The sequence below is a fragment of the Archocentrus centrarchus genome, chromosome 3 (assembly GCF_007364275.1).
Source record: "Archocentrus centrarchus isolate MPI-CPG fArcCen1 chromosome 3, fArcCen1, whole genome shotgun sequence".
NCBI lineage: Eukaryota > Metazoa > Chordata > Actinopteri > Cichliformes > Cichlidae > Archocentrus > Archocentrus centrarchus.
This window is the reverse complement of record NC_044348.1, coordinates 29363596-29388044: the sequence shown is the minus strand read 5'-3', so window position 1 is coordinate 29388044 and position 24449 is coordinate 29363596. Positions and strand designations below refer to the sequence as shown.

The window sequence follows — 24449 nt, the reverse complement described above, 5'->3', positions numbered from 1 at the left end:
TGCCACCAGACCCCGGTGACAGAAATGAAAGAGAGAAATTGATGTATTGGCGTCCTCCGCGCCTGAAAGCCAACGCTGAACGAGCTGCGTGAAGCCAGACAGAAAAAAGGCACAAGGCTCCGGAAAAGCTGACATTTAATTTTTCATAATAAAAGCATTACAAAAACAGGAGCGTGGGTCTGAGAGCGGTTCTGTTGTGGGACTTTTTTCTTTTTTTTAATCGTGGTGTATCTGTAACCAGTATAGATTTGATTTGGTGACATTTCCTGGCTTTACGTCATTAAGACTATAAGAGTGCTGTAAGCCACGAGACATACTTTTCTTTATCTGTTCATCATCATTTGAGGTTTGAGTTCCACGTGACTTATTCTGAAAGCGGTGGAAGGAAGTCGCACAGCCTATTGTCTTTTGTGCGTCTTGTCGGTGGCGGCGCTCTGGATCAAAGGCTCCTTTGGCTCCCTGGCCGTACGGTCCTGTTCTGAGCGCAGTCTGCTCTCGGTCTCCACGGACGCTCCTCTGTCTGGATATCGTAGCGCGTCTCTATTTTTTTTTCCTCCTTTGGATTATATTCATCTGATGGTTTTCAACTCCAACTCGATGCATAGAAATGGGTAAACTGCACTCGAAACATGGTAAGATTTCTTATTCCTGAGAGAAAATCACAGCTGTAGTTGTTCCGCTGGTGCCGCGATACTTTCGAGTAACACATTTCATTGTGTCCTGTCTTTCTTTCTCTCTCGCTCTCTCTCAAAAGCCGCTATTTGTAAACCGAGGGAGAGTCCAGAAGGTAAGCGCACTTATTGCCCCTCTCTCCTACATGATGCACTTCAACATTTTTCTGAGCATTTCGGTCAGTTTGTGAACAGCGGAGCAGTTTCCAGACTCCGTTATCAGTCTCAGCTTATTGCGGGGCAAAGACTCCCGAGAGTCTTTGAAGATAAACCCGTTTATGGTCTGAACACAAAAGAGAAGAGGAAGAAAAAAAAAAAAAGTTTATACTCACTGCTGATAATGCGTTTGTGTGTTTCAGGCGACAGTTTTGTAGTGAATGCCTGTTTGGCGAGGAAGGGAATCGATGACTGGCTCGTGAAGCAGAAATACTATTGCACGAGCTCTCGCCTCGAGCAACAGGACTGTCACCACAAGAATAACTGCGGGTTAACAGCACGGGTGAGTGTCACTATATCCGCTCAGGTATTCGTACTGAAGTGTCGCTTTCTAAATTATTTTATTTGTATCATGTAAGTCAAGTATTGTGTGTCCCCTCGTGTATGTTTGACACATTAAGCTTTTTTGTTTTGTTTCCTTTTTAAATTGCGCATCACCGTGTCACTTCCATTTTAGCACGCAAGGCTACATTTAACCTCAATTGTTGTCAGCCTTTCTTGACTCTTTGGTGGATAAACTTTTAACAGTGGCTGTTCATAGTGAGTTAAATCGCGCGCATAACGGGAAAAAAGTAATTAAAGTAAACCACTCACTTAGTTCTGTGTCCAATGCCGGGCTATTTTTGCTTTCAGTGTGACAAATTAAAAGAATAAATATTAATACTCTTGAGCTCATTCACTCTTGTAGGGAACAAATGCGCAACCGTGTGCGCTTGAGCTGAGGGATTATTTTTCAGGTAACAATAGATCAAGCCTTGAAAGGAGTTCAGTGTGACAGTCCGGTGACAAGTGTTGATTGTTAAAGGCTGGAGAGAGAAATGTTGGAGGTCATGCTTGTTTTGTATTTTGGCATTGCCGTAAACACAGTGCTGTTATTGTCAAGCGTTGAAATCCTTTGGAATTGCTTCAGAGGAGTGTTAAGCCTCTTTGGTTAGCCATGCCTTCCTCAAAGGCAGCATGTTTGAGGAATTGGAGCCCATCAAGAATTAAAAAATAAATAAAGGAAAACAAGTCCCTCCACCCACAATCCAGACACTGGGAGAAGAAATGCATCTATTTATTAAAGTCAGCCCACAATCCAGGATCTATCACACTTACTGTAATGCTCTCTTGTGATATTGCAAGGCATGATTTTCTTTTTTTAAATACTCAACAGATCCTTTAGTTGCTCACTGTTCTTAAAGACGAGAATCCTATTATCAGTGACATCCAGCTCCTTGGTGTCACTTTCATGCAGCAAGTCGCTTGTAAAGGCCGTGTTACGCCACGCTTTGAAACTGTTAATAACACAAGCAAGGCAGAAATACACATGCCGATTTGGATTCTTAAATGAGCCATTTGCATGAGAAGTTATTGGCATGCTGGTGAGCAGCAGCCAAACATACAACCTGAGGAAGTCTAAGGCAACAAAATTATGTGCTGAGTCCCACTGAAGCCAGGTATAAAGTCCACCATTGTCTTATCTTCTGCTGCAAGAGGTGTTTGGCAGATTTGGGTTCCAGAGGTGTGTAGAGTAGAGTGTTGTGAGGTTGGCGTCTACATGAAAAATCGCTCATCCTGACGTGTGTCCAGAGCTGCAGTAAACTTCTTCATATGGTAACAGGATCACACTCACAGCAGGCACTGGGATGTATTTTGAAGAGCGGTTTTAAGGAGGGGGGGAAAAAACCCAGATCCTATGTTTCTGTTCCAGAGTATGTAGCTGCTGGAGAAATCTATTCCATTTATTTTGTTGTTTATATGTTCAGTGGGATTCATACGCTTTGGGCAATTTAAGCATTTAAAACCACATTATTATCATGCAATTACCATAATTTATTACTGCAAAAACAAACATTCATTACTTTGTTCCTCGACATCTTCACATGCGTTTTTTTTCCCCCAGCAAACAGTCATGTGTGAAGTTTTGGCTCGGGATGGATGAGGCCCCCGCCAAAAGGGTTGGATGTTTTTGAACAATTTAGAGTTCAGCTTGTATAAATAATTCAAGTCTCGGTGTCTAATGGCTTATTTCATAACTCGGAAGGAAAATGAAGAAAAGAAGAAAAGTTGTTTCCACATCAATATTTATTTGGGTGCTTTTCCTCTTTTGTTTTGTGATTATAAAGTGGATTCTAAATCTGTAATGATTATTAAAGTTTAAAGCATTTATGTATTATTTTTCCATTCTGTGCCTTGGCATGAAACATATTTTACATTTTTATGAAGACAAGATTTTGCAGCCCCTCACTAATTTTCACTGCACTTTGCAGTGTACTGGTTTACACATTTGCCTAATAGGCAAAAAAATGTCCGGTTTGATCCTGGGAGGATAGACGGATCCCTTGAGAGTTGCGTCAGGAAGGGCATCCGGCGTAAAAATCTGCCAAATCAAATATGCGGAGCTACCCGCTGTGGTGAGCCCTTGTGAATAAGTGAGCGGCCAATAGTAGCTTTTAAATAAACATTTTCATTAACCCAATCATTAATCAGAAGGAGCACAGTTTACAAGCTGTGTTGGGATGTGAAGTAGCTTTCGGTAATTTCCCTACAGTCTTGTATAACTGTATAGTGGTACTTTCTACATTTCGGTTGTGTGGCGTAAGCGCTCTGTGTTGCTTTTGTTTTTTAGTTGTTAAGAAGAGTTACACAAACGCTACAAAGTCTCACCCTTTCCAGAGCATTTACTGAATAATTCCATGAGTGGAGGTCATTCCAACCCTATTCCATTCACTCCATAAATAAGGCATTATCACAATGATCTCAAATCTTGAATCATGAATCATTGTTCAAATGGAATAGGTTTACCTCCGGAAAAGAAAATGTTCACCGTATCATATGTTTTTAACTGAAAGTCTTGTCGTGTGAGAAGAAGTTTAAAAGTCTGGCCCTGCAGTGCCTTTACGTAAAAAACAGGAGCTAACCTTTTATGTGAGAATGCAAGTCTACTCTCTTTGCTTTAAAAGTTGCCTATATTGCATAGAATACCTGGTGAGATAGTTATTTATAGCCATTATTCTTTAAGCTGCCATCCCAGCTGAAACAGGGTCCGGGAGAATGTGGGTCGGGGTTCAGCAGTAGGGAGTCCACGCTTGGAATTCTTTTGAACCAATCTTTTCCAAACCATATTCCCTGTAAGAAAACTGCAGTTTTTAAAGTGGTCATTGTTGGGTAGAGTGCCTCACATTAGCAGTTTTTCTTCATTTAATGGTTTTAAATTGGAATTGTGTTTGAGGACACACAGACTGAAGCATAAAGATGCACTTGAAGGCACTTGAAGACTTAATGATGATTCCATGCAGGCTCTGCACCCATTCATGATTTGTGTTGTCAGATGTAAGGCTGCTGGAGCTTGGCAGACAGTGAGTGAGTGAGTGGTGTGGGCAGGTGGACCTGTAAGTCCTCAACACATGAGATCCAGGTCATGTGAGCCTTGGCACACTTTCTCCCGAGTGCACAGCACGGTGTCTGTACCCGCCGATAAATCTGATATGTTATGTGCAGCCTGTAAAATTCATTTACTGACAGAGACATTGATAGGGGCTGAAGATTTTCACAACTTAGGACTTGGAAGTTCGAGTTTCTGGTGACTACTTTATGAGGTTACCTCTTTCGGCACGATTGCCACATGTCAAGACCGACTTTAGAAGTTCTCTATTTTAATGACCTTCTTCGCAAGTTATCCCTTTCTATTCTAAAATACCCCTCCCCCTCTTTTCGCTTCTGCCATCGCCCCCTTTCTCCCTTCCTATCCTCCATCTGTTTGTTGCGCTCACCCTGTGGCCTTGTGTCAGTTGTGGCTGATGAAATGAGACTGCATTTGAAGTGGGCCATGCTGGGAGGTGTTTGCAGTGACACTGATCACCACTCCTCCCTGAAGCCTTACCCTCTGTGTAGAAAGGAAAAAAAAAAAACCCTCCACGTCCAGTCTTGCCAAACTGCTACTCTCCAAAACCCGGATTTGTTTTTTTTGTTCAGCTGAACTTCCATGAGTTTCTGTGGAACGCAGACAAAAAGCAAAGGTACATCAGACGACAGAATGCAACTCTGAAGTGAATCACAGTGGAACTTCTGCCCCAACTCCTCCCGTCTCACAGTTGGTTGCTGGGTCTTTGATTTTTTTTTCTTTTTTTTGAAAGTAGAAAGGTTTTTTTGGAAATAGGCCTAAAGCTTTTAAACGCATTCCCTCAGCCTCCAAGTCTGATAAAAGACATGGCAGGTTTTGCGCCCCCTTCGTTTTTCGCTTCTGCTGTTGTGCTTTTTCTTTCCTTGTCGTTTTCACAAAGCGAGGGCCCTTGTCTAGAAGCTGAAAGCACCTTTCAAATGCAGACTCCTCTTCCTCTTTCTCTCCTTCTTTCTGTCTTCTCCCCGTGCGTTTTCTTTTCCCACCGGCTGCCCTCTTGTGCGTGCTGTGTGACGTATGCCCCTCTCCCACCGGGCTCTACCCCCTCTGTGCTCCCAAGGGACCAAGGGCCTGTTGTTGGTCTTTGAAGAGGCTGGGAGAAAAGTTTGGAGCCACACTCTAAAGAGAAGAAAAGCCCTAGCCTTTGGGAGGAGGGGTACCACCTGGCCATAGAGGGGCTCAGTGATTTTCTTTTCATTTTCCCATGAGAAGATGCTGAGAAAAGCTTTGGGCTGACATCAGCATAGCTGGGGCACTGGGAGGTTTGAGGAAGTGGCGTTGGCTTTAATGTCACATCAGGCATCATATGTCAACAAGGGTCCTAAAAGCTGGGAGAGTTTCTCCTGTATGACAAAGCAGAGTGGATAACTCAGCCATTGTGAATGGTGTCCTCTGTAAAGGATTTATGTAAAAGGATGTTGTACAGTAGTTTAGTGTAAGATTGAGCTCTAGTGGCATTTAGACATTGATCAGGGTTGCCTGTCTTTCTTTTTTGTTAAGTCTAATGCATCCATCTCTTACCGTTATATACCGTTCATACCCTTTTCTGCAAGGCTAAATTTGCTTAGTTTAGTTATAGTCTTTAACACGTTTAAACTTTGCAAAAGAAATGTCAGTGTAGTTCTCAGTGGAAATAAAAGCATGTTTCTGACACGGTAATAGCCGGAGTGAAATGCTCATGTATGTGCATATCTGTTCAAGCGTGTGCACGTAAGTGTGCAGTATGTCTGGAGTCAGCTGTCCGGATGCACTTCAGAGATCAAAGGCTTCCACGGGAATGTGCTGTGAATCTCAGGGGATTAGCAGCTGAGATTGTGCTTTGTTTTCCCAAATATATGCTCAGTATGGAGCAACGGATAGCTGTTGATCAAAGTGTCTCTCTGGCTGGAGAGTTTTGTTCCACACTTGAGGGTGGCATTTATTCCACAACTTGAAAGAATGGAGAGAGGATGTTCTCCTCTTTGGTTTCCCTGTGTTTTAAAATCGGATTGAAGTGAAATGGTGAAAAACTAGTAGCAAACAGTATAGATGGTGTGATACTTTGAGAGGGCAATCTATCTAAATACAGAGTTTATTTAACTGACATTATCTTTTCTGTAATGATCAGAAATATTTTGATGTGTTTATGCATGGGACACTAATTTTTTAGAAACATTTTGCTTTCTAATTTTAGTAATTAAATGTAAAACACTTTAGATAATAGATAGCTGGAGGTTTCATGGAGCAAATGTGGTGGATCATTGACTTGTAAAAAAATTTTTTAGAGATTAAGAAGACGAGAAAACTGTGGTCTAATGTGCTATAGTTATTTTTTTCATTGAGTTCTTTTCTGCAAAACTGTTTCTGCTAAGAGCTTTTAAAGTATTACTTATGTAAAGTAAGTACAAGAATAGTCTTTTCATAGTTCGGGGATAGACCAGGATGCGCACGCGTGGGTCTGGGAGAAGCTCTAGGTGACTGAAACCCCTGCGGTGGTCCTGGGGTTTCTGTGGGAGCTCAGTGCTCAATTTAATCACCCACTTAAAAGGCTCTGCTGAAGTGCGCGTTTAAGTGTTTAAAACCCTGAATAATTCTCTGTTGTTTGTTTATCGGGTTCCCCTGCGGGTTGCGCTGTGGCCCATGCAGTAAGTGCTGAATAATTTGACTGAGCACTCAAAGTGGGTCTCAAATAGGACAAGATCAACATCTGCATAAAACTGCTATCAAGCTCTCATGAGAGTGTGCAGTGAGCATGCACGTGTGTGGGCCATGAAACACAAAGGCATTCACGGATATACATTCACATATTATCCATGTGTTTACCCTAATTTGTGAATCTATTTATCACTGCTAACAGACTCCCAGGGTGATTCCCTTCCACATCTTTGTCTCACAGACTAGATTTAGGGAAACAGTATTGATGGACTCCACAGCTTCCATGAACTTTGGTGATGTATTTATTCTCCTTGTGTTTGTGCTCTTTGGTGACCAGGGCTCTAAAGCCACCTGAGGTGGAGGGAAAGGGGGAAGTGGGTTTAGGTAAACAGAGGTAGGAAAGCATTGTGCCTCTCACCGACAGAGGATCCAGGGCTCTTCAGCTTTTCCTGTGGCGCCAGGAATGGAGGAGGTCTGGATTGTCTGTTAGGGGATGTTTTTAGTGGAAGGAAAGTTAAACAGAAGATCTGCCCTGCTGAAAGGAAAGCTGTCCACCCCTGCTGTGTTTAAGCTCCACAGGTGCCACAACCCAAAGAGGACCTCACCCTGTAGATTCTCAATGGAGCAGATCAACCCTGTGCTCCCCAAAGAACCATTTACCCTGTTTTTCAAACTCACAACTGCTTCACTTGCTTTTTAATAGTAATGGCATACTCACATGTGACAAAATTGTTGAACAGAGGATTTTGTAAGTAGGGGCTGGGGTCTAATTTTAAAGCTCCATAGAGCTTACAACATTGTCTGAAATTTAAATATCGTTTTGGCTCTGAGTCTGTGAAAGATGAAGTGCAAGTCTGATCACCACAGGTGTGAATTTAGAGTGTTAAAGTGTCCTATTTTTTTTAATCATAAAATTCAATTCAATTCAGTTTTATTTATATAGCGCCAAATCACAACAAACGGTCACCTCAAGGTGCATTATATTGACAGGTAAAGACCATACAATAATTACAGAGAAAACCCAACAGTCAATGAGCAAGCATTTGGCAACAGTGGGAAGGAAAAACTTTCTTTTAAGAGGAAGAAACCTCCGGCAGAACCAGGCTCAGGGAGGGGCAGCTATGTGCTGTGACTGGTTGGGGCTGAGGGGAGGGAGACAGGACAAAAGACACACTGTGGAAGAGAGCCAGAGATTAATAATACATAACTAATGATTATTAGATTTAATTATTATTAAATATTTCCTCTTCAATTAGACAACTTTATATTTGGAACCCAAATGGCATTAAATTAAAAACTTCTCTCTCTAGACTGATATTTATGTTTGGGGATAACTGATCATTTCAATGTTATTATTCATAAAAGATTTTAATTCTTCTTGTATGCTGATGATGACGATTATTTTGCTTATGTCCCTGACACAATACAGCTGTTCTATGAAACCATTAGGAGTTTGACCCTAACGGACAGCTCATGTATGTGTTTTCATAAATTCTGTGTGTAATTTTATGTGTCTGTGTTTTAATATGTGTATGAGCAATGTTAGGAGAATTTGGAAGCAGTTTGCAATTGTGTAAGTACTCTGCTGCAAGTTGATTATGGTGAGCAGTGACACAAGCCACTAATTCCAGTCAGCTATGAATAGAAACGTGCCTCTGGCACCAGCGCACTTGTATATAGTAGTTCAAGTGTCTATTTCTGCTGCTATGTTTACTTGCTAAGTTGAAACACTCTCTGTAATTACAGAGATTATAAGTCCACAGTTAAAAGGTCAGATGTGAGGGATGTTTTGAGGTGGTGGCTTGTGGCTGGCAGGATGTCTGCTGCGCGTTCATGTGAATGAGAGTGCATGGGCATCAGTGTGCACAGGCAGAGGGGAAGAATTTGGCCACCTTGGTGTTGAGGTCAGTCCCATCTGGTCAACATGCACACGTTAGAGGCTTCCATAACTGCCACCTACCACATGGAGTTCCAGTGTTTATTGCAGGGACAAGGTTTAGTATTTGGCTTTGAATGAATGCACTGACAACTGTCATTTGGAGAGATCTGATTATAAAGATCAGGTTTTATGACATTTAATCTACAGGTTGTTTTCATATGTATTTTGGCTGGAATGAGCCCTGACCGCAGTCCTAACGCACTTCTTACAAAAGATGTGCGTTGGTGCATTCTAGCTTGTAGTCTGACACGTAGTACATTAGATAATATAAAATTCTTTAAAAGGAAAACTGAGATGTCCTGTCCTAAAACATTCCAAGCTTACTTACAAATTCAGAGTTTATTTAGGAAACGTACTCTTTTAAAACATTACTGAAGATTGCAGAGACATCATCTTCCTCATCTTACATTATTACATGCTATTTTAGAGCAAAAACCTTAAGCTGTAGCCACTGGCATGAGGTGTTACTGAAGTGGATCTTCTCATTTGTCTTTGGTAAAAGGCTGAAGTGCCTGTCACTTTTTTGTTTCCCTCGAGGTCGACTTCTTGACTAAAACCCTTCTCCTCCCACACTTTGCAGTACTTGAGACTGGCGTCTGAAGCCACCCAGACGACTGAAGGACTGTCTCTCCTCAAAGAGAGCTTTGACTAATTGCTAAGGTCCACAATGTAACACAATGTGTCTCACACTCACGGAAGCAAGCATCCTGTTTCTGCAGAAAAAGATTTACACACATGAACAAATGTGGCTGTTCATTTAGTATATAACTCATTCTATTTAAAATGCACAACCTGATGCTGCAAGAGACCCTAGTAAAATGCAGCTAGCTTACCTGGCAGGGTCTCTGGAATAACTTGTTAGCTTTGAAATTTGTTGGACACAGGAAGACCTTCACGCTGGTGCTTTGCTCCGCAGTACTAAATATTAACCGTACAGTGCCAAGTTTTCACATCACTAGATTTGCTAGCCTTACATGGTGAAAATCTCCATCAGTGTCAATAGTTGAGCTCTTAACAAGTTAGATCACTTAATTACTCAAATAAAACAAGAAAAATCACTACCACCCCAACATATGATGGACTATGTTAATCGCTGTATACTCACAAGCTGCTTCAGCCTCGCAGTGAAGTTGTTCTGGATACAAGTTCTGCTGAAATTTTGACTTCTTCTATGCACCTCGGAAGTAGCTGTGCTAATATATTTGTTGAATTACCCAGCCCTAGTGCATGCATGCACTCTGTAATCCCAGTAAATCTGCGCTGCCCTTATAGCCAAAAAAGGTTCAAAAGGGAACTAATTCCGTGAGATATCCAACCACAACAGCTTTTGGAGATGAGGTGTGTCATTTTGTGTAATACACCCTCTCTTCTCTTTCAATCTGCTCCTATTCTCTTTTCCTTATTCTTTGGAACTGGGTTTGGCTCTGAATTTAGAGGGCCATAATGCTGTGATTTGTTACTCTTGGCAGGAAGGGACCACCTGTAAATCAAGGCCAAGCAACAGAACGTCTCCAATCTCTTCCAAACCGTAGCTTCCACTTGAGAATGGACATTCCCAAAGTGGAGTTCATTGGCTGGTTGAGAACATGTTATAAGGATTCGCATCGTGCTCAGATTCCCCTGTTAACTCTCTTGACTCCCAAAGAAAATTTAAAACTAAAAAACAGGAGAGGCTTTGCTCTTGCTTTCTGTTCACATATAATTTTTATGTCTGTGTGTGCCTGTTTTTTATGAGCACTGTTAACTAGAAGTTCAACTGTAGACAGCTCAGCAAAAGAAGACTCAGAATGACCACAGTGAACATGCAGGGGTGGCACTACAGTTTTGTTTACAGCTTTGGCAAACTGTGGCTAATCCTGGCATTCACATCCACTTTGTGAACCAGAGCTATTTTTGTTTTTTTCTTTCACTTTGTCTTAAATTTCTCAAATAGATTTTGAGTAAGGCAAGAAATGTTTCCTCGATGAGGCCCAATAATTCCCCCGTTGCAGGAAATGAAACGAATGTGATGAGTTGTCTAAATTGCTGGAGGGGTGATCATGCCGTTAGACTCTTCATCTTGACACTGTGCTTCCCCCCACTCCTCCTCCCTGGCAAGATACGGCTTTGATAAACACTGTGATAAATGTTAATTGCAGCAGTTACATATTTTTCAAAAGCTAATAAAGGTTGTTACCTCGAGTAACAGGCAGGGTTTACTGCCTGAGGGGCTGGCTGAGTTGTAAAAGCTTATCTTTGCAGGTGTAAAAGTTTTGTAAATGGGTCATTAAAGTGTTGGCCAACTTCACACATAGAACACAAAAAAAAAAAAAAAGAGAGAGGGGGAGGGAGATTACTTTGGATCAGCATGTTTCTGAAGCATAGAGATGAGGGCTGTAAATCTCTGCTAATATTCCACTGAGCCTTTCAGAAGGCAGCCTTTGATGTGGGTGAGGTAATGTGACCAGCAGTGTTTGCAATGTTAATCTGACATGGAGAAATGACTGGTGGCTGTGCACTGATGCTCCATTAAAGGGAAGGCACCCAATCACTGCCGTTGTTGGTGTTGGTAGAACCCCCCCCCCCCCCCCCCCCCCCCAAACAAAACAAAAAACCCAAAACAAAACAAAACAACAAATGAATCCAAAGGAAAACACGTGTGCAAAAATGTGCACATCCACCACACAGACACGTGCCTTTGCAAACTCTTATTCAGCAATGTCAGTGGGTTCATTTACTCATACATATAATTTAATTTAATATACAATATACAGGGCAAGTTATGCTGAGCCACACCATATGCAGGAATTTTTTTTTGAGCCTGGTGTGTGTTTGTGTGTGGAGAATCTCTCCATGACCTGTGTTGTGAACTGGAGTTAACATGGTAAGCCCTCCGGCATGTGCAGCCTCCTCAAACCCTTCCAGCTTTGTGTGTTGCTGACCATGCACACTTTAATCATAGAGCTGCTTCCTCCAACCTGCCTGGTGATGGATCCAAACTCTGTGGCTATAATTTCCTTCCTGGGGTGCAGGAAGAGAGGTGGGTGTGCCGTGACTGAGGGGTGTCAGGCATGGGGCCGTCGAGTCTGCAGAGAGTGTGTATTTCTTTGAAGCACCCTCTGAGACGTCAAATTACACGTTAGCCCTCTTAAGTTGACAAAGTTTAAGGACTTGCAATTGCCCAATTATTCTTCAAGTTTGTTATCAACTCAACTTAAGTGTTGCACTTTCTGTAGAGGGGGTGAAAAATTAAGGCAGACAAAATGGTTGCGATGAAGGAGAGGAAACATTGCAACCATTTTTTCACCCTGTCTAATATGATTAAGCCTTTTGTTATATTTTTGTTTCACACTGAACTGGTAATAATGTCAGTCAACTGTGTAGTATTTGGACTATAAAATTCAATGCGTACAGCTAAATGTTCTGTAAGGTGCTTCAGATTAAAAGCATCCAATTATTTTGCAAAAGGGTGCATGTGAAAAAGGCTCAACATCAAAAGATTTACACACTGTGACCTCTGGAAAGGCACTGAGTTTCTTATCAAAGGCATAAAATTGCATTGTAAAACAGAGCAGATATGACTTCCTTTTGGCATTGCAGATTACTCCTGAAATGTGTTTTATGCATTTGTTCAGACTGCTGCAGTGCTCTGAAATTTTAGACAACCTAAGCATCTGTTCTACTGGAGTGATTTCAGCAAACTACCTCATTATATTACGATAAGCCTGATAGTCTCTTTGTAAAAACAAAAAAAAAAAAACTGATTTATCATGTTTGGCTGGAGAGAAATGCAGAGACATTAATTTTCCATGGCTCTCAGGCTGTAGGTGTTGTTTAAAAATCGGCCCCATCTCCCTGCCCTCCATAAATGGGACCGTCTCACGTCAGTTTTGCTATGTTATATGATTATCTGAGATCTTTATTTCATGTGTGAAAACTGATCCCCTTTGAAGCCACACTCAGAGGCAGTGCATTGCTTTACTACCTCACATCAACACCCTCTATCTTGGCTCCATCTCACAGCGTCATGTTTTACTGCTATGTGGTGTTTTGAATGAGGCTGTTTAATGTTGCTGGAAGGTGAGGAGCACTCAAGCATAAAGAGCTGAAAAGAAAAAAAAAAAAGAAGCTTGAACCCAGGTCTGAACTGTTTTTGATGATGATTGGTGGTCCAGTTTTCCCCTTTAGCAGCGCTACCACAACACTTAGCACGCATTGGAGGATAGGCACTGCTCCAGATTCCAAGAGGTGTGCAGCTCAGTCCTTTGAAATTGCCTCTGGTGTATCTTACTTTACTTTTTTGGGATGGTGGAGGGGGATGGGTATTTCCTCTCTTGAGGTAACACTATACCTATAAGTTAATTTGCAGCACTAAAACTAATAAGATGGGGTTTGTTTTTTTGTTTTACGTTTTGGTTTTCAGCACTGGGACTGTGTGTGCTTTGGAGCTTTGGAAAAATCCCCATGCTATACAGCTGTTTTCTCCATTAGTAATTCATGAACTTTCCCTAATGGCTTTAATCCAGGTTAGTCGGAATCAGGCAAAATTATTCAGGTTGCCAAGTGAAGTAGATTTATGGAAATCAGTACAAATATAAGACGACAACCTCAGTGTGTCTTCACATACCTGGTATGAGGACACGTAAGTCATATGTTCTGCAGTGCCATTGTATTTTATGATACTGCCCCTGGCTTTATGTGTATATGCAAATATTGAACATGTTGTGGTTGTAAGGAATCTGTTAAAAGTGAGAGTAATCACTTCTCACTTTCTGCAGTGCTCTACCCTCCAGTGCCTGGTGGCTTTTATGTAAGTGTCAGCGGCCTCAGCCCTCCCATGTTTGAAAGACCCAGGGGAAGCAGACATACTTGGAGAAGGATCACGGCTATTTCCACATTCTGCCTGTCTTGCTTATTTGGCTAAATGGCTGTCTGTGTGCATTGCTCCCCACTTCAAGTCTGCACCGCTGCTCAGAACTGTGCATTTCTGAAGGTGTTTTCTTGCATTGGGGTGGGGGGGAGCTCAGAGAGGAGGCACCCGGCCGCAGTTCTAATGAGATTTTTCCTGGGTTTTGATGGAGTGCCAGTAGTGCTGCCATTGCTCTAGAGGCCTGACTCCACTGAGCCTTGGCGCGCGATCAGGGAGAGCTGTCGTCAGCCGCATAAATTGTCAGCCTGTGTGGTGGGTCATGGAGGCAGACAGCATAGAGACCAAGAGGCCTTGTGGGACTTTCCCCACAATCACATACAAGTACATATTACTTGCACTTTAATGTACCCTTTTGCTTCAAACACAGACTTGCAGAAAAAATTGGCCCAGCGGGTCCATGTCTGCAGTGCCTGAGTAAGGATGACGCTAGAGGCAACTTTCTAGCTTAACTCCCCAAGTCGGTTGTGTGCCAGCGTACGCTTAACTTTTTCACTTTCTCTGTCTCTCTCACTCTGTGCAGAGAAGCAAGACCAAAACTTTGCAGTCAATGGAAAAATTAAATGTCAGAAAATATTTTAAAAACTACAAAAATACATAAACCTCCACACCAGAAAGGGGGGGCAGGTGTTGGGCTGAATAAAAGTCAACGAACAGTGTAAAAAAAAAAATCAACAGCTTGCGCACTGGAACTGCAAGCTGTTGACTTTATACAAAAACTACAGCACTGTGCAAAAGTTTTGAGCCACTCATCATTTCTGTTTTGCTAGGAAAAGTTTTGCTAGGACTGATTTTTCTAGCCAGGTATAGTTTACTCCATCGATAGTGTGCTTGGGATCATTGTCATGCTGAAAAATTAAGCTGACGTAATGTAAATGTGTAAATGGGACTGCAGCATTTTCATTTAATTTCCTCAAGAATGTAAACTCACACTAACTGCACTGTAAGCCACAACACAGGTTTTTCATTGGAATGAAACTGGCTTTGTATCAGGTTGGGCTATGACAGATGTAGCCATATTAGCTTTAGTTTTTTCTAATGCACGCTTTTATAAAAACTGTTCTTGTTTTTCTTTTATACTATAAGGATTTCTGTTGCCCATAGTGTTTGGAGTAATTTTGGTATTATTATTATTAAAAAAACTATTTTAGCACGTGCTCTGCAGCCATGACCTTTTCTTGATGTTACCTGGAGAAACTGCATGGGAAAGTGGAGATGTCGTAGTAATTCAGATTGGACATTAAATGATCTTAAACCTTCCAGCTCCTTTGTACAAAGATGTCTGACTGCACCCATGTGAGAACAGTGACAGTAACTGTCTTGTGAACTCACAGTGAGCTAGTGGGCATCATGTGTGTGCCTCCTGCAAAGGCTACCCAGGCAGCTTTGTTTACAACACTCAGCACAGTTTGCAGCACATGAAGCAAAGTGCGCATCACAGCCGGGCAGAAGGCATTGCTGAGTCAAGTGCTTCCTTAACGGTAAGTTGCTTGGTAGTTTGTCAAGTACACTGCTGTAAAGTTAGTAAACAATGACCTCATCAGTTTCAGCTAATAAATAGATACTCGAAATTTGTATCAGTCGTCCTCTACTTTACAACTTTCAAATATCGCCAGTTGAAAGTACTGGTCTTAATTGAGCATTCCTCTCTATAATATTTTAGAGCTGACATTTTTGTCAATAAGTATAACATACCATAAGGAAGTTAAATAAGTAACACTGTATTTGATGTTAGCATAGTAAATATTATTAAACATTTTCATTCGTCTTTGGCACCTCCAAATCCATATTTATAAAGTGTGCCGTTGATGAGGTTTCCAAAACAGGTCCAGTGGCCAAACTAAACAGTCCTTCAGACCAGTGAGCGATGGAGATGGGATGTTGTAATGGGCCCGAGACACTGTGTTCTGTGTTATAGTCCAGTAATAAATCACTTTCTGGGGAAGGACATTGAACAACTTTATAAAGCACATGCACACGCCCACACACACACACACACACACATACAGTTACAGGGGCCACATGTATACCCTTCCACTAAAAGACTCGGAGAAGCTCTGAAGGACCTGGCTGCTCTGGTTTCCACATAACATTTAACATCATGTCTGGAAAATTGTTTTAGCTGGTCCCAAGTCGAGTAGAAAAATGCCTGTTTGTGCCCCGGAGGCTGCACCTCTAGCTGAGTCCCACAGAGACACAGGGAACTGACTCCCTGATGCACCTTTCATAAAACCATTAGGTTCCCAAGCCTTAAGGAGAAGCAGTGACCTAACACTGTAACATGCAGTGTATAGCAGAGTCAATCAGCAGCGCATCCATGTTATGTAATGTTGATTTTACTTTACCACTGCCAGTGGAGATTTAAGTTTTGTTTAAGCTGAGGTTGAGCCACTGGAGATGGGGGGGTGTAAAGGCTTCTCCTCTTTGAAGTACTCTGTTAAAATGACCTTTGACCCTTGAATTAACAAAGGTCCCATAGAAGCCCATTACTGCATCATTTATTGTCCAAGTAAGATTGATGGCTCTGTTGTGGTTACTGGTTTACACACATTTTTTGTGGAATGCGCGCTGTGGGTGAATTTAATGATACATGGTCTTCTCATTTCATAGCCTCGAGCATTCAGACTCGTTACGTGTTTGTAAATGTTGCGTCAGTTAGGCCCCCGTCTCCACTCATTAGTTCAGAAATGCATTTCGAGGGGGATGCCCAGCATCACAGTTTAGGGCAAATCCACGTTGAACATTTTCATTTCAAGTTGAACCAACAAGAATGAGCGGGCCTTTGTTTAAGATCAGCTATAGCTGCTGTGTTTCTTTTTCCTCTTTATTATGTAATTTGATTTATTTATTCATAATGTACAAATAATTACTTGTCATTGTTTCTATTTTAGTTTTTTTCTGGTGCACTTTGATGGAGTTTTTGACTCATGTTGTATCTAGAACTGGGCCACACAGTAACAAAAAAGGAAAATCAGAGGACTGGAGATTTTATTGTCTCACTAAAGAGAAAAGATGAGTAGTAACAATCATCTTTTTATTCAGAATTACATGACAATTGTGTAGAGGACAGTCAAGGGGGCCTATAATTCTCATTTCTAGCTCCTCCATCCATCCATCCATTTTCTTCCGCTTATCCGGGGCCGGGTCGCGGGGGCAGAAGCCTAAGCAGAGAAGCCCAAGCTTCCCTCTCCCCAGCCACCTCCTCCAGCTCATCCGGAGGGACCCCAAGGCGTTCCCAGGCCAGCCGAGATACATAATCTCTCCAGCGTGTCCTGGGTCTACCACGGGGCCTCTTCCCGGTGGGACATGCCCGGAACACCTCACCCAGGAGGCGGCCAGGAGGCAACCTAATCAGATGCCCGAGCCACCTCAACTGGCTCCTTTCGATGTGGAGGAGCAGCGGCTCTACTCTGAGTCCCTCCCGGATGGCCGCACTCCTCACCTTATCTCTAAGGGAGAGGCCAGCCACCCTTCGAAGGAAACTCATTTCTGCCGCTTGTATTCGCGATCTTATTCTTTCGGTCACTACCCAAAGCTCGTGACCATAGGTGAGGGTAGGAACGTAGATCGACCGGTAAATCGAGAGCTTCGCTTTTACGCTAAGCTCCCTCTTCACCACGACGGACCGGTGCAGCGTCCGCATCACTGCAGAAGCAGCCCCGATCCGCCTGTCGATCTCCCGTTCCCTTCGCCCATCACTCGTGAACAAGACCCCGAGATACTTAAACTCCTCCACTTGAGGCAAGAACTCGTTCCTGAGCCGGAGATGGCACTCCACCCTTTTCCGGCTGAGGACCATGGCCTCAGACTTAGAGGTGCTGATTCTCATGCCAGCCGCTTCACACTCGGCTGCAAACCGTTCCACTGCGAGCTGGAGGCCCCCCCCTGATGAAGCCAACAGAACCGCATCATCTGCAAAAAGCAGAGATGAGACTCTGAGGCCAACAAGGAAGAAGCCTTCCGCCACCTGGCTACGCCTAGAAATTCTGTCCATAAAAATTATGAACAGAATCGGTGACAAAGGGCAGCCCTGATGGAGTCCAACACCCACAGGAAACAAATCCGACTTATTACCGGCTATACGGACCAAGCTCTCACTGTGGTTGTACAGGGACTGAATGGCCCGCAACAATGGGCCAGACACCCCATACTCCCGCAGAACCTCCCAAAGAACACCCCGAGGAACACGGTCGAATGCCTTCTCCAAGTCCACAAAGCACATGTAGACTGGTTGGGCAAACTCCCACGCACACTCGAATATCCTTGAGAGGATAAAGAGCTGGTCCAGCGTTCCACGACCAGGACGAAAACCGCATTGTTCCTCCTGAATCCGAGGTTCGACTAACGGACGCACCCTCCTTTCCAGCACCCTGGCATAGACCTTACCGGGGAGGCTGAGGAGTGTGATCCCCCGAAAGTTGGAGCACACCCTCCGGTCTCCCTTCTTAAAGATGGGGACCACCACCCCGGTCTGCCAATCCAATGGCACTGCCCCAGATCTCCACGCGATGTTGCAGAGGCGTGTCAACCAAGACAGCCCTACAACATCCAGAGCCTTCAGGAACTCAGGGCGAATCTCGTCCACCCCAGGGGCTCTGCCACCAAGGAGTTGTTTAACTACCTCAGTGACCTCACCCCCAGTGATGGTCAAGTCATCCCCCTCATCCCCAGACTCTGCTTCCACTACAGAAGGCGTGTCAGTGGGATTCAGAAGGTCCTCGAAGTATTCCTTCCACCGTCCGACTATAGCCTCAGTTTAAGTCAGCAGCACCCCCCCCGCACTATAAACAGTGTGAGTGAAGCACTGCTTTCCCCTCCTGAGTCGCCTGACGGTTTGCCAGAATCGCTTCGATGCCGTCCGAAAGTCTTTTTCCATAGCCTCACCAAACTCCTCCCACACCCGAGTTTTTGCTTTGGCCACTACCCGAGCTGCATTCCGCTTGGCCTGTCGATACCTGTCAGCTGCCTCCGGAGTCCCACAGGCTAACCAAGCCCGATAGGACTCTTTCTTCAGCTTGATGGCTCCCTTCACCTCCGGTGACCACCATCTGGTTCGGGGGTTACCACCACGACAGGCACCAACCACCTTGCAGCCACAGCTCTGAGCAGCAGCCTCAACAATGGAGGTGCGGAACATGGTCCATTCAGACTCAATGTCCTCAGCCTCCCTCGGAATGCTGTCGAAGTTCTGCCGGAGGTGGGAGTTGAAGATCTCCCGGACTGGGGCTTCTGCCAGGCGTTCGCAGCGCACCCTCACAATACGTTTAGGTGTGCCAGGTCTGTCCAGCATCTTCCCCCGCCACCTGATCCAACTCACCACCAGGTGGTGATCAGTTGACAGCTCAGCTCCTCTCTTCACCCGAGTGTCCAGAACATACGGCCGCAGATCTGATGATACGATTACAAAATCGATCATCGACCTGCGACCTAGGGTGTCCTGGTGCCATGTGCACTTATGGACATCCTTGTGTTCGAACACGGTGTTTGTTATGGACAAACTGTGGTTTGCACAGAAGTCCAATAACAAAACACCATTCGGGTTCAGATCGGGCAGGCCGTTCCTCCCAATCACGCCCCTCCAGGTCTCACTGTCATTGCCCACGTGAGCGTTGAAGTCTCCCAGCAAGACTATGGAGTCACCAGATGGAGCACTCTCCAGCACCCCACCCAGCAACTCCAAAAAGGGTGGGTACCCTGAACTGTCATTCGGCGCATAAGCGCAAACAACAGTCAGGACCCGTTCCCCAGCCCGAAGGCGCAGGGAAACTACCCTCTCGTCCACCGGTGAAAACTCCGACGTACAGGCAGCAAGCCGGGGGGATACAAGAATACCCACCCCAGCTCGCCGCCTCTCACCGAGGGCAACTCCAGACTGGAACAGAGTCCAGCCCTTCTCCAGGAGACTGGTTCCAGAGCCCAGGCCATGCGTTGAGGTGAGCCCAACTATGTCTAGCTGGTATCTCTCAACCTCACGCACTAGCTCAGGCTCCTTCCCCACCAGAGAGGTGACATTCCATGTCCCAACAGCCAGTTTCGATAGCCGGGGATCGGTCCGCCAGGGCCTCCGCCCTCGGCCACCGCCCGACACACATTGCACCCGACCCCTACGACACCTCCTGCGGGTGGTGGGCCTGCAGGAGGGCGGGCCCATGTAACCTCTTCGGGCTGCGCCCGGCCAAGCACCACGGGCTAATGCCTGGCCACCAGACGCTCTCCCTCGAGCTCCCTCCCCAGGCCTGGCTCCAGGGTGGGGCCCCGGTAACCCTATCCCGGGCAGGGTAAACTGTTCCCTTGTTTTTTCACTCATAAGGGTCTTCTGAACCGCTCTTTGTCTGGACCCTCACCCAGGACCAGTTTGCCATGGGAGACCCTGCCAGGGGGACAAGCCCCCAGACAACATAGCTCCTGGGATCACTGGGACACACAAACCCCTCCACCACGATAAGGTGGCGATTCACGGAGGAGTAATGATCCTTCCGCAGAGATAGACATTTCTAGCTCCTGTCTATCTCATATTGGCCATTTGTGAATCCCCTCAGCTCACTCTCTGAAATAAAACGAGCAGATGTCCCTTTAAGCCAACTTGCTTCTAATTGGCCACCTCTTGCAAACAGAAGGTTTAAACAGTTTGGTTGTTACAACCACAGCAGTAAGTTTGAAATGACCTTATACAGATTCAAGAGTAGGAAAGAATCTGAAACCAAGCCTTCAGAGGTTTTGGCGCATCAGAATTACTTGTACATATGCTGACCTAATTATTTCGAAACTTTGACCACATATTGTATAAATAAATAGGTCCCATAAAAGATGGGAATAATCCAAGAATCTTAGTTTTGCAGTAAAAAAAACTCCCTTTTTCTGCTGCTAAACAAAAGATTTACTTTATTGTTCTTGTGACCAACTGAGTGGTGGGAAAGCAGGAAACCTTGAAACAAGCACTGTTTATTTTTAGAACTACACGGCATTTCAGTGATCTGATCAATCACTGCCAGAAACAGAGACTAGGCAGCTATGGTCCAAAGTATAAAGTACTTTCAGAATGTAGATTTAAGCCTTATATTTGAGATTTTTACAATGTGAAGTTTTTTTAATTAGGCTGTCAAAAATAATCATTGACACGCTGCAAAGAAAAATGCACTTTTAATGAGAAATAAGGCAGTTCTGTTCCAGTTTTAAAATGATTTCTGTTTGGTCTTTTGCTATTTTCATTTCTATTTGTGGTCAGAGGGTTTTCATCAGAGGAGGAGGAGGAGGTGTGTGTGTGTGTGTGTGAGAAATTAAAAAAAAAAAAAATCCTGGGATATTTTCTTCTTAACACTGACCAGAGCAAATCCCAGAGAGTAACCCCAGCATGCTAATAATACAGCTTCCATCCATCACCACCGACAACAACCAATTAGTACATTCCTCTTCCCCCTTTTTCTCATGTTCTTGGCTAACCCCTCAATAATTCTGGATCATTCATCAAAAAACTGAAACACGTTCAAGATGCTGTTTGTGTGTGTGTGAGGGTCTGTTTCTCAGTGCATGAGGAATTGAAGGAATGTTTGTTGTGGAGTGATTTTGTTTTGGTGGGGCTAAGTGACTGTGACAGTGTCTGTAATCCATCTCAGTGGGTCCACACACAACGGCAGGCTCACTCCTTTGTGACTTTTTCACTATCTAGGTTGGAAATGAGTTGGAAGTATGTGTAGTGGTATACGAAGAGCAGTAAATACTTACAATAACTTTATCTAGTAATTATGCAGTGCTATTCTGTATAATTTTACAGTTTAGTATGTGTAACTGCACCGCTGGAGAGAGTCTCTGTGATGGCGGCAAGTAGTGATTAACCTGTGACAGCTATCTCAGGTTGAACGCTTTTCTTTACAACAAAGACTTTGTCTAAGAAACTAAAACATCCACTAGTAAACAGGCGTGTATTACTAAGAAAATACTAGTATTACCAAACCTGTAATGATACTTTATTTAAGCTAAATGCAGCTTGCTAAAACATTTACTGGAAGTCCCAGTTTACATTATAGGGACACTTAACCACAAAATCGAATTCACATATTTTTCCGCTGGCTGATGCCGCTGTTTAGGCATATATAGCAGATATCTGCTGCAGAGCAGGGTCATAAAGCCAAGTTGGAATGTGTGTTGATCCACTCATACCAATAACAAACAGGTTTTTCTCAGGTCTCTGCTTTGGGGTGTTAGTCTGTCAGCTTCAGTCCTGTGGTTAGCTGTGTTCTCTTCCTCCGGCCACCCACAGCGTTGTAGCCTCGCCAGCACTAGACTGAGGAGAGTTGGGTTGGCCTATCTGACCCTCTACCTCTCAGGAGTACCCAGAAATCCCCTCTCACACAGTAACACACTTGCCTTTCACACATATGGTCACGTGAGCTGGAATAAAGACACATTTTCTGCACAGATATCCAGGAAGGAATTTTGTGAAATTAGTTAACAATTGTCTAGGTTAATCATCACCAGTGTAAAGTCTATTGTTAACACATTCTGTGCAGTTTTTTGCTGTATTTTATGTGCAGTAAAAAACATTTTGGGTGGTTCGGTTGGGTCTGTGAATATGTGTGTATGTACAGCTACGTGCATTTATATGCATTTGTCAGTCTGTGTGTAATGGTTTTTCAGTTGAATGAATGTATTGCCACATGGATACCTGAGCCAGACTTTTTCCATAGCCAAGCCTAGGGATCACATGTCCCTCCAGTCTCTGTGGTATGCACTTAATAGTTCAAACTGCCAGGCGAGGGGTTCCCAGGTGAAAATGGCCCAGTATAAAAAGAAAGGCCTGAGCCTGTTGGTGCAGTGACAGTCCAACACTGAAATAGCCAACCCTCTGTCTTAGAATCTGCTGCAGGGTCAGTGGCAGTGATTTAAAAATTTCTTTCATAGTCTCCAATCTGCCTGCCAGGCTTTTGCTTTGTTTGTTTCAGTCCTGCAATTACCATCCTCTTAAACTTTCCGCTGCTGTTTAAGCTCAGCGCACAGTTGTCAAACTTTGTTCATATATAGCTATATAAAGGCTATAATTTGGATTCGGCCATGTCACTCAGCATTGGAAAGCAGCGGTGTGGATTTGCATCGTTAAAAATGTTTGTTTTTATGTGACAAAAATATGACGACTTCTGCTTTATGTGACTTAAAACAATGATATATGTGTCCTGTTCTCTCTCTTCTCAGGACTCCATGGATGAAGCATGTGTTGAGGGAACTGGTAATGAACACTATCGCTTAGAAGGTAGGCCATTCGCAGATTCACCGTTTTTTTTTTTGTTTTTTTTTTTTATGTTTTTATTTGGAATTGATCTTCAGGTATTTGTGTGGCTCTTTGATCCACTGCTTCATCCTTTCCTCCTCTGCTCCACACCCATTCTCTAAGCCCCAGCAATGTGCTGATGAAGTCCCCTTTACTTTCCCTCCCACCTCTTCACCTCCTCCATCTCTCATCCGCCCCTCCCCAGTGGTGCTCTGCAAAGTGCCTCCATTCCCCCATGTTTTTTCCCCCGATGTGATGTGATCCTGGATTAAGAGCTCTGGGAGGAGAAAGTCTCTCCCTCCCATTTAAAGACACGATTGGACGTGAGGTGCAGGCAAAAAATGTAGGGTCGAATGAGATCGAGCCAGAATTTGGAGACATGTCAGAAAATTCAGTTTTACTTCAGTTTCACTTCAGTGGGTAGCAACAGTGAGACAAGAGATAATGTGACTGATAAATGGAGTTTGAAATGATTTTTAGCCATTGGGCTAAACTGAGTCTGGGCCAAGCCTGTCCTCCCTACAAGACAGATGTTTCTAATTAGACTGTGCTGCTCTCTTCATTCACTTTGATTAATAGGCAAAGGGCTAGACAACTTAATAAAAGATTTCATAGTTTATGTGTGAATATCTCCATAATACTGATCCCTAAAAATGTTGGGTTTTCAATTTCACTTTATACCTAGAAAGAGAGAGATGTTTTGTTTGAGAAATGGCATAGTAACAGATCTTCATCAGGATAGATCTCAGGTTGGGCAAAAGCTGATTAAAGCTTGAATTGCTGAAATATTTTTATAGACATTTGATATGTTCAAGTTGTCTTATTTCAGTTTGGAGTAAATTGGCCTTTTGTTCACATAACAAGGCATTTTTACCAAAGCATTAAAAGCCCCTAATACAAGTATCTGTGGATGTTTTCTGGCATGAACTGTCAGTTAGTTTGGTGATCAGATTCAGCGTCTATAGTGCTCACACAGATGAGTACAGATAAAAAGGAAGAAGGGAGAGAGAAGACGCAACAGGACAACCAACAAAGATAAAAGGCTTCTTTCGTCTTCGTATAAAAAAGTAGTAAAAGTCAAAGGAAACTTTCAGCAAAAATTGCAAAGAAGGGTAAAAAAGCTCATCAAAGGGCCTTATGGATGATTTACATCTGTACTGCTGGCATTCAGAAAGACTCACCTCCACAAACTTTTTAATAAACTCTTTTATCATTCTGTTAAAAAAGGAAAACAGTCCTTTCATCACTGCCTCCTTTCACATTTGGAGTATATTACTGGCTTGCTTGTGGGATACCCAGTGATTACAGCTGATCACAAAACTGTTGGATTATTATATGTCCTGTTTATCAGTGTTTGAGTGGAAGGAGGAGGAAAAAGTTACCTTTTAATACAAAAAGCATCCCATCCAGGCCTTTCTGGCCTGTGTATACTGGGGAGG

The 24449-nt window shown here is 43.6% G+C and overlaps 1 protein-coding gene across 1 annotated transcript in view; it reads left to right on the top strand.

Moving 5' to 3' along the window:
- The first annotated feature begins 459 nt into the window (after window positions 1-459).
- The window catches only part of nkd1 (NKD inhibitor of WNT signaling pathway 1), a 35635-nt gene continuing 11645 nt past the window's right edge, over window positions 460-24449 (top strand). Inside the window, exons 1-4 of the mRNA XM_030726445.1 lie at window positions 460-632; window positions 755-787; window positions 1031-1170; window positions 22935-22992. Of these exons, the coding sequence (XP_030582305.1) occupies window positions 608-632; window positions 755-787; window positions 1031-1170; window positions 22935-22992 (256 nt within the window). The 5' untranslated portion in view covers window positions 460-607. The remainder of the gene's footprint in view (window positions 633-754; window positions 788-1030; window positions 1171-22934; window positions 22993-24449) is intronic.